Raw genomic sequence first — 16,524 nt, forward strand, 5'->3', positions numbered from 1 at the left:
GTATGCAAAATATTCTACAACAGCAGGTGTGTTGCAACCAGAGCCAATATAATGGGCTGCTTTCACTTTTGTTGATGTGTTCAGTTGGCCTTAGTAAACTCTGAAAAAGCATTTTTGTGGTACGTGGCGATTTGGGCCAAAATTATTAGTTTTTATAATGGCTGTGTCTCTGTGCTCCCTCCTTCCAAGATTTCCAGCTTACTAGAGACTTTCCCAAAGAACAATATAAAATTATTCATGAGCCCTGGATATTATGCATGCCACTGATTATGAAAATGTACCAGTAACCTAATTGTAGGATTCCTCTGTTATACAGCACAAATATATTTAGTTAAGCCTTCCAAAACACCAAGAATTAGAGTCGGCTGAAATTTTTTCCCTTATATTTTTTGAATTGCCACTAATTTTTTGTTTTTATGCAACCAAATTGTATCATGTGCCAATTTATATTAGCATATGAAAATATAATTAAGTACAATTGTCCAAATTTATTTACCGTTATATACAAATATATGCACCCATTTCTTTCTCTTTTTATATAAATATGTATGGATATATATTTACACACATACACACATACATGTGTGCATATGTAAAAATATCTGAATTTATTTTTTTCATGAGTTATCTTGCCGGCATTGATAAATACTTTTCTCATTTTTCTTCCGTAATTATTGGATTTTATCCTATTAACTGTAACATAATGTTAAGAAAATTTTTAATATCTTTCCACAGATGATAAACAAGATAAGTTTTTTTCTCTAGAAAAAGGTTTTGTGTTGCCTTCATTTGTTGGGTTATTTTAACTCATACTAAAGGAACAGTCTCTCACCACAAATCTACACCAATAGTCTATGCTACTCCCTCAACTCCTGGGGCACAATGCTTTCCTGCAGCACTAGGTTGAGCAGAAACACAATACCTTGATATATAACTAAGTTGAAATTCAAATAGAAGAAAGGTGGAATCACAACTGGGTAGGTGCCTTGGATATAAATGGCTTGGCTCTGCAGTGGAATTTCTCAGGCTGTATACACATTTTTTTGTCTTAATTATGCATTCATTAAAAGCTTTTATACCAAAAAGAATAAAGTAAATATTTTTTGATCTCCATAGTGTGCTCCCAGACTGTAGATTTGCACAGCAGGATCTTGATAATCTGAATAAATTGTATTTCCCCAAGGAGTTTATCTTTCAAATAAGGTCATAAAGAAATTCAACTCCCCCACCCTTAGATTCCTCTGTGTGTCTTTTCTACTATGAGTAATATAGAGCTTGGGAGCCAGGGTACATTATAATAGCATGTACTGTCTTGTGATCCAGTAAAATACCTTAATCTGCACTCCTTGCATATCTCTGGGAAAGTGTTTGTAAGTACAAAGGAAATCAATGATTTTACATGACTATCATTTTGGCAGATTCTGTAGAAAAACAAGTTTGCATTAACATTCAATGTTGCTTTTTTTCTGGTCACCCAGTCATTGGACAAAATTTACAGAATATACAAAGCTATAGTTTAGGCACCATGAGCTATATTTTTTAAAGGGAAAAATGTGCCCACTTGGTTTGAATGCATCACATCCCAGAGCTCCTGGTCTCAGGCTCTGGCTGTGCTCTCAGATCCAGCTTCCCGTGCATGTATGACAATTGATAAGCAATAGGTGATGTTTCAAGCACTTTGATCCCTGTAACCTACATGGGAGATCCAGATTGAGTTCCAGGCTCCTGCACTCAACACTGGCTTAATTTTGACTGCTGTGCGCATTTGGGAAAATGAGCCAGCAAACAGATGCTCTCTCTCCCTTTCTCTCCCTCTCCCCTCCACCCTATCTCTCTTTCTTTTTCTTTCCGTCTCTTTTTGTATTTCTATCTCTTCTGTGTCTCTCTTCCTTTCAAAGATAGATAGATATAAAAGAAATAATATTTATGACCACTTTTGTTAGATGTATTATATGAAAGGAGCTTTACGTACATTTGAAGAATTCCTTATAATGGATCTAGAATTCAGTATCATTTCCTTAATTTTATACAAAGAAACTAGACTTGGATAGGTTACAACACTTATGAGGTCTTCCAGATAGGGTAGCTTCCAATTATATGTTTTTCCTACAACTCCATTACAAGAAAGGCCACCAACCCCTTACTCCCAAAAGGCAAGTAAAGAAGACCCAGTGAGGGAAATCAGGAAAGCCAAAATCATAGAACTGAATAAATATGCACAATTAGTAAGACTAACCATTTTTCATGAACAAAAAGGATAAGATGGTAGTATATGTGATGCTGAATGATAGCCTGAAAGAAACACACTTACAGTGGGGAAACGCTTGGCCAATAGCTTTTTCTGTCTTGCTGGGCTGCCACATGAATCCCTTGTGTACCTAACATTCTGGCATTGTGCTTTTATTTAATTATTGAAATATTACACTATCTAATAAATTATTTACACTTACAATATTTAAATATTTCTGGAGGAGCAGAATTATGCTTTGCTGCACACTAAGAAATAAAAGCTGAATTGTAAAGGTTTAGGGTTTTTGTGTGTGTGTGTGCTTAGCCATTCTCCATCAAACAGAACTTTCCAAATAGCCACTGTGTGAAGACAGACAGAAAGAGCCGAGGATGTGAAGTACTACCTGCACCTTTGTGCACAGCTGGGGACTCCAGGGTCAAGCTGATGATGCAAGTAGTGAGTGCTGTGAAAGTCAGAACTCAGAGCAGTCTTTCCTTTCAAGCCACGGGGGAGACCTGGGCAAGGAAACAGGAACTGGTGTGGGTTGTCCTGAGGAGGGGAAGAGGATTTCCATTAAAGAACTTCCCCTTTCTTACAAGTTTTTCAGTCTGTTGCATCAAACAGTCTTTACATGCTTCACAAATAATAACTGTTTGTAACAAGCATCTGCACATTTCCTTTATGGTCTAACTGGAAAATTCATTTGCACTTGATGCTGTTTATATACTTTTAGCAAATAGTGTAGATGTATATATACACACATGTGTACATATATGCATATATGTATATATTTCTGATGTGTATATATGTATATTTCTGATCATCTCTATGTACCCAGAGAAAGAAGATTCTTTTTAGAATTCTAGAAGAAAGAGGTGAGAAAATGCTCATGTAAAAGTCAGAAAGCACAAGATTCACTGTGCCTGCCAGGCCACAGGCATCTGCCCTGTAAGTAGCCCTTGTGCCATGTTTACCAGTTGTAGGGGGAAATAGCACCCAGTTTGCATGATGAAAGAATTCTTAAACGTCCAATACTTGAGAGTACTTTCTCAGATACTTGTGGGAGGTCTGTTCATTTCTCCCGATTATAAAGCCACTTACATACCAAGTTGTCATTTCTTTTTTTCCATGTTAAGTATGGATATCTCCCATAATTTGCTGTTTTTTTAATTGACTGATAATACAACAAGTGTTTCTCATCTAAAACAAAGATGTTATGATCGACATTGTGCAGGACACAAAAGCATGAGATACAATACTCACTTCTCATTTCATACAATGCTTTGACTTTGGATGGTGTGACCTACTGATTTTGTGAGTTGAATGAGAGTGATAACACATGCAGTAAAAACTGTACTTCACATTAGAATTCTGTTTTCTTTCCAGGCTAGGGAGAATGTGGTAGCATCCTATTTCTCAATGCTAGACAGTAGTGATGAACTGCAGCTCACAGCTAACCATCCAATCATGAGAGCAGAACAACCTATGCACTACATTGTTCTGTAAGGTTCAATATACTGCATGATTACAATATTTTCAGCGTGAGACTAGTTTAACAGGAGATAACCCCACTCAGTGAGCATCCATGGTTCACTGGGAGCATTTTGAATAATAGGATGATAAGCTGTATGCATAAGTAGTCATTGAGTATCTGACAGGTGAAACATCCTGGGAAGCAATAGATTTGGTCCATAAAAATGGTCCCCACACTTAACATGGCATAGGGACACTTGGTCCCTATCAATTGTTGTTACAGTGTTTTCATTTCACTATGATAATACTGCTAAATTTCTAGTTTTTGTGCAGAGTTGGTTTATCAGGATATCTAGAATAATTTTAGGGGCAATTTTTTTTTGCTTTCACAAGAGGATCACAAGGGAGATATTGAGGAGTCCTTGAAATGCAAGAGTTAGCATTTTCTGTGACAACTGCCAGTGTGCTGTATTCTACTATAGCCTGGCACACAAGTTGTCATGTCTCTTGGCTCTCATTACCTGTAAGGTTGATATTTGTTGATTGAGGTGCCATTTTGAAGAGAGGTTCTATAAGTGAATGGCATTAATAATTGAAAGCAAAAGACCATAATTATATTAGTGAAATATTGAACAGTAGTCATATATGCTAAGTTAATTTATGTATTCAAGAAATGGGGAGGAGAGGGATGTGCCTCCATCCTCTGACTTTTTGCTAAATGCCTGCAATGACTGGGGATGGGATCTGGGCCAGGTTGAAGATGGATTCCAAGAACTCAGTTCAGGTTTGTCATCATAAAGCTGGTTACTTCTGCCATCACTTTGGTCATTTTAAAGGGGGAATATTCAGGAAATGAAAATGGCACTATTTCAACTTTTAGAGAAGTTGATTATTATTTTCAGCCCAAGCTATAGATTTTCAAATTGATTGTATACATTGTTGATGTACATCCTTCTTTCAAACATAATGACATCCTAAGAAATGGACAAGGGAACAAGACAAACAGGTGTTACTAAGGCTGTATTTGCACAGGTATTGTTAGTAATATGGAAAAGCATTTCTATCGAGTTTTTGAGTATCATCAGTTTAACCAAGATTCATAGATGAAATACAGACTGTGTGGAATGGATACTGGAGGGTCTAAAGTAGATACAGTCATAGGATGACATTTTGTGCTTATATGATCGCTGTGCCAGGGTCTGGATTAAACTGTTTTGCTGATTGGGTGTGGAGTTCTTGAGAGGTCAAGGAGTCTTGGGTAGGGCCGTTGACTAAGACAGACAGCCTCAACTAAGACACATATCAGTGTGTTTCCCTTTATGTAGAGAACACACATCTCTTGGCTGTGACCTACATAAGCTACACTGTGGTTCATGTGTGGTGAATATGCAGACCCTAGCTAAGCTGTGTGTTTTTTCTTTTTGTATTTCAATGATATTTATTTGAAAGTCATAGAGAATTAAAGATTTATTTATTTGTTTGAGCATCAGAGAGTGTGTGTGTGTCAAGTCAAAAGAGATCTTCCATCTATTGGGTCACTCATCAAATGGTAAAATAGCCAAGGTAAAGCCATGCTGAAGCCAGGAGCCAGAAGCTTCTTCCAGATCTCCCACTTTTGTGCAGGGCACTAAGCTCTTGGTTCATCCTCTGCTGCTATCCCAGGCACATTATCATGGAGCTGGATTAGAAGTGGAGCAGCCAGTACTTGCACAGGTGTCCGTAAAGGATGCTGACTTAGGTGGTGGTTTATCCCAGTACACCAAAATGCCAGCCCCACATCACTCTGCCTTTCAAGTGAAGAAAATAAATCTTTAGATAGATAAATTATCAAATAAAGAAATTTGTGTGATTTGGGTTCATTTACTGTTAGCACACTGCTGGTATGTGCATACGTGAGTGACAATATGGAGCAACTAAGATGGCCAGTCACTTGGCCACAGTTGAGTCTTCAAGCGGACAGCGTTAGGACAGAGACTTACCATTTCCTCACTGTCTTCCCAGTTTGAGCAGACTGATAGAAGAGCCACACAATTAACCCTCAGCCCTTGAGCTGCCTTATCTCCTCCCTCTCTGATACTAACCATTGGATGGGTGCCTCGCCAATGTAATTACATCATAGCTCCAAATAAGGCAGTGTTTGCCACTTGCAGGCTTTTGTTTATCTAACACATTCAGTTTATCTGGTAAATAAGCTTTTTAAAGATATAAGTAGAGGAATAGGTCACAAAGACTGAGTTTGAGGAATGTATAGGTCTAAGAATTTTTAAACTTGAAAAACAGGCGTTTAATTCCATGTCAAGTGCAATATTCAGAACATCTCCTGTGGTTCTCTTTCTGTTATTTAACTTGATATTCTTACTATAAAAGTAAAGACCAGGGGAAAGAGAAGCCAAATAGCCACAAATCAAGGGGAAATAAATATTATTTAAAAATATTCCCCAAAGAGCCACAATGTATGCACATAATTCCAGATAGAAACTAGATTTCAAGAGAGAAGCAGTGTGACAGGAATGAAACCTTTTTAGGAAAAAAAAAGAGAAAGGTTTTCTTTTACTCAAGAGGATTTGTTGTTGCTGAGCTGTAATTTTCATTTGAAATCACTGTTTCTGCCTGAGAACTTGGTTTTTAAGTCACAGAAGGTGAAAGAACTAAGACAATCTCATAATTAGGTCAAACTATCATTTAAATGATATTTAAGATACATTAATCTAGATAACCAATTGATAAAGGAAATAATTCTCTCTTGAGCTGGATAAGAAAATTTAGGTGGATTGAAATATTTTTTTTCTCACAGAAAAATGATTATAAAGCACTTTTCTATTAGTGCTTTTAGCTGTAGTTATTAATATCAACTTTCCCTGTCAGGAAGCCAAATGACCAATAGCTTTGCTTCTATGTGTATGTATATGAAGGCCAGGAAGATGAAGGGAAGGTGACGAAGACCAGGGAGATATGAGAAATGACCGGAAGTAGATGAGGCTCAGAACTAGATGAACAGCTTGGAAAGACATAAGCTATTCTATTTTTCCTTAATTCTTAAGCAAACAAAATGCTAATAGACATTCATCCAGCAAAGTATTGAACATTGCTTTATGCCAGCTACCACAGAGATGTGCTGTTAAAAACCATTGGGAGGGCCCAGCGCGATTGCGCAGTGGTTAAAGTCCTCACCTTGCACACACCAGGATTCCATATGGGCATTGGTTTTAATCCCCGCGGTCCAGCTTCCCATCCAGCTCCCTGCTTGTGGCCTGGGAAAGCAGTCGAGGACGGCCCAAAGCCTTGGGACCCTGTACCCACGTGGGAGACCCAGAAGAGCTCCTGGCTCCTGGCTTCGGATTGGCTCAGCTCCAGCCATTGTGGCCGCTTGGGGAGTGAACCATTGGATAGAAGATCTTCTTCTCTGTCTCTCCTCCTATCTGTGTATCTGCCATTCCAATAAAAATAAATAAATCTTAAAAAAAATCATTGGGAAAATGAATACAAGCATTTAGGAGAAAGCTTGTGGAATATACTAACATGCGATTCATTTGTAACTCAGTTCTTTGTTTTTTGCTTTGGCTGGACTCTGTTTTCCTGACTTAATGATATACCTAATCACTTTCTTTTTAAACAAAGATTTATTTATTTTTATTGGAAAGTCAGATATACAGAGAGGAGAGAGACAGAAGGGATCTTCCATCCATTGATGCACTCCCCAGGCGGCCAATAATCGCGTTTTTTAATTGATCTCCTCATGTCAGTGATGAGTTAATGGCTCATGGATATTGGATGACAGAGATCAAAAGTTTCTTACCGTTCTCACTAACCCCTATCCAACCTACTGTATATTTTCCTGTGCTGCCCTGGGACAGTGTTTTTCATGCATTATCTCACTAACAATCCTGGAAGTTGGCTGAAATTTCCATTTTGTACGTGGGGAATACTGAAGGGCTCAGGGATTGACCCCAAGCTCTGACCAGCGGTTTCGGAGGTGAATTTGAGCTAAGGCTCCCTGACTCCACAAGCCCTGCATTTCTCTCCCAAGCTGGATTACAGCTAAGCTTGTGATGTGTTCTGCCTTGGATGCAATTACTGTTTCTCTTTCTTCAACATATAAAAGATTTCTTTTTTAAAGTCTGAAAATACATATACAAAAACATTAATAGTGATTATCTCTGCATGGTGAAATTATGAATGATTTTTGTTTTCTTTTTCTTACTTTGTGCGTCTTGGATTTCTTAAAATGAACAAGTATTGCTTTTTATAACCAGTAACATAATAGCACTCTTTCTAAAACAGTAATGATTTTTTCTATCCAGAGCCTTACAGGTGGGCCTTTAATGCAGTTTAATCATTGCTTCCCATTTCCCCCAACACGTTAATGGAAATCCTTAAAAGCAGCATTGTTGGAACTTACTTTGCTTACACACGGTCTCACCAATGGCTAAAATGCTGTGATTTTTGTTTTGTTAAAATTCCAAGAGCCTATCTGCTCAACTTAAGGCGTGTGTGCTGAGGCATCCTAATCTGAGGGAGGGTGGATTTTCTTTCACGTTGAGTCTTCAGTTTAACATTAGTTTAATCACTGATATGTGAACAAGACACAACATGGGGAAAGGAAACCATGACATATCCAAAAAGTATTGGAAATTTGGGAGATGATATTTTTAAGCAGAAGAGAGAATAAATGGAAAGACAGGCAAGGGAGCACCCTTACTTTCTAAGTCTTGAACTTGTGTCAGTTCTGCTCCTGTTTGCTGCTTTCCTTTAGTAAAGAACACTTATCTAGTCCACCTTCTCTGTTTTGGCTAATAGACTGGACATGCTTTGTTAGATTGCACCTGAGGGATGTATAAAATTGCATGTTTAAGAAATGAAAAGATTTCAAGACTGTAGTAGAAGACATTAAGCAATTTCTTTAGAATGAACACAGCAGGAAAAAAAAAGCACCACTTTCAAAATTCTCTGTTAAAATAAATTATTTGCTTCCCTGTAGTTTTGAGTTGAACTGCTTTTAAGTTATGCTTTTAATTGGAAGAATTCAGTATTTCCATATAAGGATATAAAGGTGATTGATAAATAATGTTGGACTGCTGCTACATAGTCCAGCTTTTTGGCAGCTGAACAAATTGGGAGAAAGATTTTCTTCTCTTAGTGCCACGCACCTTTTTTGCAAAGCCTGGATTTTGCAGCTTGGTAAGGGTCTTGTCTGTATACTGTGCTACTGGGCACTCCATGAACATGTATCTGGAAGAGGTGACATGCTCTGCCCCCACCAGATTTCTGAGGAACTTCAGACTACGTTATCTGAGATGCCAAAATTATATCCGGGGTACTGATGCTGTTGAGCTTCCATTGACACTTTTGCCAGAAATAACCCACTCATCTTCTGAATGCGAAGTCACACCTTTTGGTTGATTGGCAATGTGTAGTTCCTTAGATCTTTGAAAGGAAATGGTGTATAGTGATGATCTGTGAACTTCATTTTAAAGATAAGCATTTGTTCTCCTTTCAGTCATGTTGGCAGTTAGACCTATTAAGAGCCAGAATCTTGTCCTGATTCCTGAAGTCTTTTAGCATGACTCCTGTTAGGAATATGATTAATGTTATCATCTGCTGCCAGAGCATTCAAACTCTAGAGTTAAACAGCATCTGATACAACATTGATAGTCTGGAAATTTATATATATATATATATATATATATATAAGTTTATATATATATATAAACTTTTTAAATTAATTTATTTTTAAGTATTAGCTGATACATACTGTATGTATTTATGGAGTGCCATATAATGTTTTAATACATTTATGTTGTGTGTTGCTCAAATTAGATTAAACATTTATATGTTCTCAAATACTTATCATTTCTTTTTCTCTAAAAATCTATTTATTTTTATTGAAAAAGTAGATTTTACAGAGAGTAGGAAATTCAAAAGGAAAGATCCTCCCTCCACTGGTTCACTTCCCAAGTGGCTGCAGCAGCTGGAGCTGAGCCGATCTGAAAACGGAAGCCAGGAACTTTTCTCGAGTCTCACACATGGGTGCAGGATCTCAAGGCTTTAGGCAATCCTCAGCTGCTTTCTCAGACCCCAGGCAGGAAACTGGATGGGACATGGAGCTGCTGGGACAAAACTGACACCCATATGGGATTCAGGCACTTGAAATGGGAGAATTAACCAATTAACCAATTAACCACTGCACCAATCCCCAAATACTTCTTATGTCTGTGTGGGGAAAACATCAGAATCCTCTCTTCTAGTTGTTATTTTATAGCACAGCACAGTATATTTGTTTAAAAGTATAGTCAACATATTGTAAACCCTTTAATTGACTCCAGAACTTTTCTACTAACCACTACTTAATGCTACAGTTTCTTTATGTGTATTTTTTAATTTGGTATAGTGCCTGCCGAACAAATGAAATACAATGAGAGACATATGTAATTTAAACATTTCCAGTAGCTATATTTTGAAAATAAAAATTACTTTATAGTAATATATTTAACCCAGTATACCCAGATTTCACCACAACATTAATATAAAAATGATCCATCTATTTCCATGTTACATTTCTTAGTCCTTGTACTCAAGTACCGCATCTCTGATACATCTCAGTTGAGATTAACCGTGTTTCAGATCAGCTACTGTGTTAGGACAAACTCACTTAACTCTTCAAATATGGAAGCAGACCCAGTAGAATGAAGTGTTTCTTATGAGGAGTCTTTAACACTCCTAAGTAACTTAGAAAAGGAGGACAATATGTTGAAAGTATTTAAGTAGATCAACAGCTGTCTGATGGCTTTCTTCATTCCTTAAGTTATTGAAGCATATTGATCATATAGTGATAATTATCAACTAAAACTAAGGATAACCAAAACATAGCACATTCTAATTCTGGCTGAAAGATGCAAGATTGCTGCCAACGTGTGTGTGAGTGTGTGTGGGTAGTAGAGGGGTTGACGGTGGTGGCGTGAGCACCCTGCTATTCATCAGATTACAGTGACAAATCTCCCACAGGAGCCTCAGCCTTCTGAAAGCGTAACTGCCAAACCCTGGCTCTGAGTTTGAAACCTTGTAGGGCTAGGTGAAACCCCACCCCAAGCACTCCTTGAATCATTGCTACAGGACCCCCTTTAGAAGATGGGAAAGAATGTGAAAAAGGCTAAGGAAAAGAAACAAGGAACAAGTACAAATCATCCATCTTAGGCAGAACCAACAGGGAATCATTATGGACAGGAGGCTTTTCCATAAAATTCCTGTGACTTTATGTGTAAAATGCTTCAATCTCACTAGTTTTAGAATGGGTTGTTCTTTCTTAAAGAAACATTTGGCTTGAAGTTATGGGAAAAGAATAAATTCAGTCTATCTTTGCGTAGGCTTTGTCACCTAACCACAGATCCCAAATTTACCCATCCTTATACTATCATTAGTAGAAGAAAGGAGAGTTGTAATATGTAATAGGATACATTGCTTGTCTTCATAAGCAGATTGTTCCTAAACAGTTGCAAGATAACATTTCAGCTGCTGAAACTAGAAAGTACTCACAATCCTTTATTAAAATGCCTTTGATTCTGTGTGCATGTGTGTGTGTGTGTGTGTGTGTGTGTGTGTGTGTGTGTGTGTGTGTGTGTGTTTTCAGAGCAGTAAATTGAAGAAAAACAGGAATTCCAGAACATCAGTTCTCTTGTCTGCTTGGTATTTTCACGGTAACAATTATGTTTCTCCCACCCCTATCAATGTGAACTTTTTCGAGTCCATCTGCACTTCTTGCCTGAATTCACCTGCCACTAAGAGATTTTTCTTCATTTTTATCTCTTTTTGTCATCCAGGAATTAAATAGCTTTAATTACTTGGATCTGTACAGACTTGCCGACCTCTTTAACCTCACTTTGTTGGAGAAGGCAGTGATTGATTTCTTGGTGAAACATCTCTCAGAACTCCTGAAAAGCCGCCCGGAAGATGTTCTCATGTTCCCATACTGCCTGCTGCAGGAGGTGCTGAAGAGTGACCGTCTCACCTCCCTGAGCGAAGAGCAGATCTGGCAGGTAAGGGTGCTGGGCTCCGTCCTCAGTGCCAAGGAAGCACCTGATGATTGGCACACCACGGATGCCATTTTGTCTGCTTGGATCATTAGTAGGGATGTCCCTTGCAGAGCAGGAGTTTGAAGACTCAGCACACCGGGACGACAATTGAGATCCCTTAGATTCTCTCTGTGGTTTCCCATCAGCTCACATGGTCGCATCAGAGTCAAAGGGTATTTTTCTGCCCTGATAGAAGGTTCCTCTTAATCTGAATATGAAAGGAAATGGCAATAAAGTGATACTGATGGGTATTCAAGACCAGTGGAATCAAAATGAATTTTAGACTTTCTCTGTAAGCAATTCAGAAACATTTCTTTGTTACATTAGTCTGCCTGGACTTAGAATGAAATGAAACTCTTCTGGCAACAAAGTGGAAAAATTTCCCTCAATTCATTCTGTATTAGTTGCTATTTTCCTAAGCTCTGCCTTTTCACCTGACCTGGCATTCTTTTCACATTGTGTCTCTCCTTTGTCTAGGGGACAGGGACATGTTTTGTAGGTTAAAGTTGATTATTCAATTTAAATCCTCTTCCTGGTGACTACCCTTGAACAATCCACCTGTTCTCTGGCAAGTAGCAAGAGCCCATCTTCCTGCTTCCTCTAACACAGTCTGCCTTGGTCTCCAAAGCACTAGCTAGCCACATCATTAAATCTAGGAGTGTCATCACTTGGAGATTTCATAAGCATTCAAAGAAATAGTTACATAAAGAATGTAGGAGGTAGGTTGGGTCTTCTGTTAACTGATGTACAGTCCTGATATCTTATCAAATAATATCCAGAAAGCACTTTAATTCTGCCTCCAAAACACTGCCAAATGCATATGCCCATTTTCCAGTATCTGCCTCTACCAACTGATGCTTTTCCTGGTCCTTTCTGCTTTATTTATTCTCTTGTTTTACTTCTGACAGTAGCATTCCTCTTCATTTTGTTTCCTTCAATGAGGCTAAGAGCTACAGTGTTATAAAGGTTTTTCTGGGTCGCAGCCTCTTCACAAACCATTTGACTGATCCTCAGACAGACCTTGAGAATAACTGTTAGCACCCTTGTCTTCTAGATGAACATGAGGCCTCACGGCCTTGCTCTGAGCCAGTCCGTAAGTCCATGTCAGCCCACACTTGACCCTATCTGTCCACTATTCTACACTGTCCTGACTAAAACAAAAGAACAAGGAACAAAAATCATACTATTTTGCTACTTCTTGGGCATTTCTGCTAATATATTTTTTTTTTCAGGCAGATGATGAAATATTGGGGAAGGTGTGCTTTTTGTCTGCTGTAGACACAAATGGTCAGAATTTACATTCATCAATTCAAAATGAGAAGTAACCAAATTTTCTTCACTTTCCAAGGAACAAAGAAAGACTTGAAATGAATTCTGTGTTTAATTTTTTCCAATGGAATCCAGTTTGAGGCCAACCTTCCTGTGGCTTATGTCTCTTTCTGTGGCACAGTTGAAGGCACTGCCAGAGATCGACATGGTAATGTGCAGATGACTGAGTGTCAAGAAAATTCCATACTGTCCACTTAAGAGCTATAATTGCCTCTCTAAAGGTTACTAATATTATAATGTAGAAATTTAAAAACTGGTTTCTGCTGCAGGCAATTTTTTTTAATACCTGGTCCTCAAGAAAGAATTAAAAGACTCACATAAATATTATCAATTTAGGCATTAAGCAGGCAATAAGACACTGTTTTTGCTTTATCTTAGTAAATAAGTAATTCCTTCATACTCAACTCAATAGAGAAAAATCAAATCAGCCCAGCTATATTGCCTCAAGTATAGTTAAGTTCATCATTTTTGCTGAGGTTATACTAGTAATGCAATATACCATGGAAGAATCTAATATTCAGCCCAGGGTGAAGATTGGGTATGCCAGAGGATTAGTGTCAGGGTGCTTTATAGAAGTGAAACTTGATGGACAGGCTGGAGACAGATCTACAGAATCTCATTAAATTGCTGAATTGTTCATTACAGAAAGTCCTCACTGTAATAAAGTGCTCATTGACTTTGACAAATCCCCATCCCATGTCTTAAAGAAGAACAGCGAAGCAAGGGGTATTGGAGAGCTGAAAGGAAATTGCACAGAGTAGGACAGGTAATAGAAAAGCAGGAGAAGTTGTGCTATTTGATGATTATGCGCAACCAATCATTTATTTGAGAGCACAATAAATATACATATGTTTTTGCAGCTAGTTCTTTCCTTCTTCTATTGTATACTAAAAATGTTCTCTGGGATGGTTTACTCCTTCCTTTCTTCCTTTCTTTCTTGAAGGATCCAGCTTTGTTATTCAACACACTTCACATGACCTGACTCTAAAGACCTGTCATAAAACCTTCCATTTATCCTGGTTGAACAAATTCTTACTTTTCCATGCTTTCCCTTACCCAGATTCTTTCCTTGATAATTGTTCTATGGATCCATGGACTTGTGATATGCTCCAACATTGAGCCTCATTTCTATTCTTTTTTTTTTTCTATCTGACTTTTCCAAACTTTACATTTCTCCCCTTGCAGAGGACTCCCTAGGCCCTCATAGACAATTTCTTTCTCCATTTTATAGCCTGAAATTCCTTGATCTGTTGGTGGTCATGACTCTACACTTAGAGGCAGCAGAAAGATTTGTACTTGTTCGTGGACATTACCTGGCCAGGGACATAACATTCATGCATGACCCCCCCATGGTGATAAAAGCCCTCTAAAAGTGTTTTCTACTCAATTCAGTTAGCTCAACTTTAATTTCTAGCTTTACATATGAAAGATACCACATTGGTTGTTGAGTTGAAAGAAATAAGAGACTAAAAATCAGCTACCAGCTGAGGAAGAAACTTGAGACATGGAGTCATTGATATTTATGACCTAGCAAATTTCCACCAGTTTTACGCTTCTTTCAGGTTTTATCATTAACTTAGAACTTGATCTTAATAAGTTCTGATAAACATCTTATGTTAGAGTCAACATACATTTTCAGACTACTAAGCCAGGCCTCTTCTGTACAGGATTGGGGATTGGAGAAATGGGGAAATATTGGACAAATGGGACATAACTTTTCATTGTAAATTCTGAAGATTTGTTGTGCAGCATGAGTTGCAAGAGCTGTGTTAACTAATTTGACAATGCTGATCATTGCCCCACCTTGAATATATACAATCCTTATTTGTCAAAAAATAATAATAATAAACAATGCGACTCCTAGTAACAGCAAACCTAGTATTAACTATTAGAGTAATTCCATACCACTCCCACATATTGAGTCTGTTCTCATCTTCAGAGGAAGCTTTAGCTAACCTCAGTTCTCTTCTCAGTAAAATATGTTTCCTGCCTCTTTCTCGTCAGATTCTTTAAGTGACAGGGAGAGGACTGTGTTCCATGGGACCACAATGTATAGTAAAAGCCCTATTATAACCTAAGTTCTTGTGTATTGTCCCATGGGAGGAAGGTATGATTTTCTATCCATCAATATTGAGAGTCTACTCAAAAGTGAACAAAAAGCATGCTGGAGTGTAAGGCAGAAGATAGTTTTCTTAACCATATTTTCCTCTCACATGTCTTTCCCCAGGTAGAAGAGATTTTTATGGCTTTAAATCATTATTTCAGCTATATGTATTATTATTTTATGTTTGAATTATGAGGAACAAAAGTAAAATGGATAAAATGGGAACAAGTTTTGTACAGTGGTTAAGATGCCGCTTGGGATCCCCATAGCTCATTTGGAGCACCTAATAGGAATACTGATTCTTCCATGTCAACCCAACTTCCAGCTAATGTGTAATGTGGAAGACAGCAAATGAACACTTAAATAGCTGAGTCCTTGATGCCCAAAGGGGAGGACTGGATTGAGTATGGTCTCTGACCTTGACCTGGCCCAGCCCTAAATTTTGTGCACCTTTGAGAAAGGAACCAGTGTCACTGTGTCTGTCATCTCTCTCTACTTTGCTATCCCTCTCTTTGCCTTTCAAATAAGATAATAATTAGGAACAAGGTAGTTTGTGGAAATAAAAAAATGGGTATTTCTTGAGCACCTATTTTATGTTAGATATGGAGTTGGAAAATAGATTCTAGGATAAATAGCTTTACCCACTCTTCAATCATTAACCTGAAAATTTATCTCATCTTTGGTTTTGAATAAAAAGACATTTTGCTTTCGTCTAAATATCAATTTATTAACTATTCCTTAATTTTAATGAGTAAAGCTTACTGCTTTATAAGGACAATATTTTCTTCCTCTGTTAACCTTTGAATTTTATTAATATGTTTCTTTATTTATTAGCTTTAGAGTTAGGGGCTTCCTTTATTTTGAGCCTAACTTTTCCTGGGTTTCAGTAGATAATGAGAGAACGTAATTTACAGAAGCAACAATGAACAAAATCAGGCTTTAACAAAAAGAGGACTCTCTTTGATCCTACTGTATCCCATTTCCCTATGGCAGAGAGTGACCCTGCCATCTGGTTTGGGTCTGAGGGGGTAATCCTGTTTACATTTGTTTTTGATTTTACATTCCTAGAAGAAGAAGAAGCTGTGCCTGAAGTGTTTGCATTGTTCCCTGCCATGTTGTTCTCTTGCACTCTATGAATAATAAATAAAAACAATAATGCAGTTTCCATATTAAAATGTATTGAATGGATAATAAGACATCCTACTATTCCTACATAATGCCAAAGTTATTCTAGGAAAATTCATATACAAAATGAGTTTAGTCTTTTAAAGACTGAGTTTCTGTTGGAAATTTGCTTCAGTAAGTCAACCTATTAATAACAT

At 37.7% G+C, this 16,524-nt stretch overlaps 1 protein-coding gene across 7 annotated transcripts in view; it reads left to right on the top strand.

Moving 5' to 3' along the window:
• KLHL32 (kelch like family member 32) overlaps positions 1-16,524 on the top strand; it is a 185,753-nt gene that overhangs the window by 119,876 nt on the left and 49,353 nt on the right. For 6 of the 7 annotated variants that reach the window (XM_040983795.1, XM_040983796.1, XM_040983799.1 and 3 more), the window contains one exon: positions 11,518-11,733. The exons of the other annotated variant lie outside the window; for it this stretch is intronic. In XM_040983795.1, coding sequence (XP_040839729.1) covers positions 11,518-11,733 — 216 coding nt within the window. The remainder of the gene's footprint in view (positions 1-11,517; positions 11,734-16,524) is intronic. 7 annotated transcript variants of the gene reach the window in all.

The sequence above is a fragment of the Ochotona curzoniae genome, unplaced genomic scaffold (assembly GCF_017591425.1).
Source record: "Ochotona curzoniae isolate NIBS_2020 unplaced genomic scaffold, NIBS_Ocur_1.0 contig_3819, whole genome shotgun sequence".
In the NCBI taxonomy this organism is placed as follows: domain Eukaryota; kingdom Metazoa; phylum Chordata; class Mammalia; order Lagomorpha; family Ochotonidae; genus Ochotona; species Ochotona curzoniae.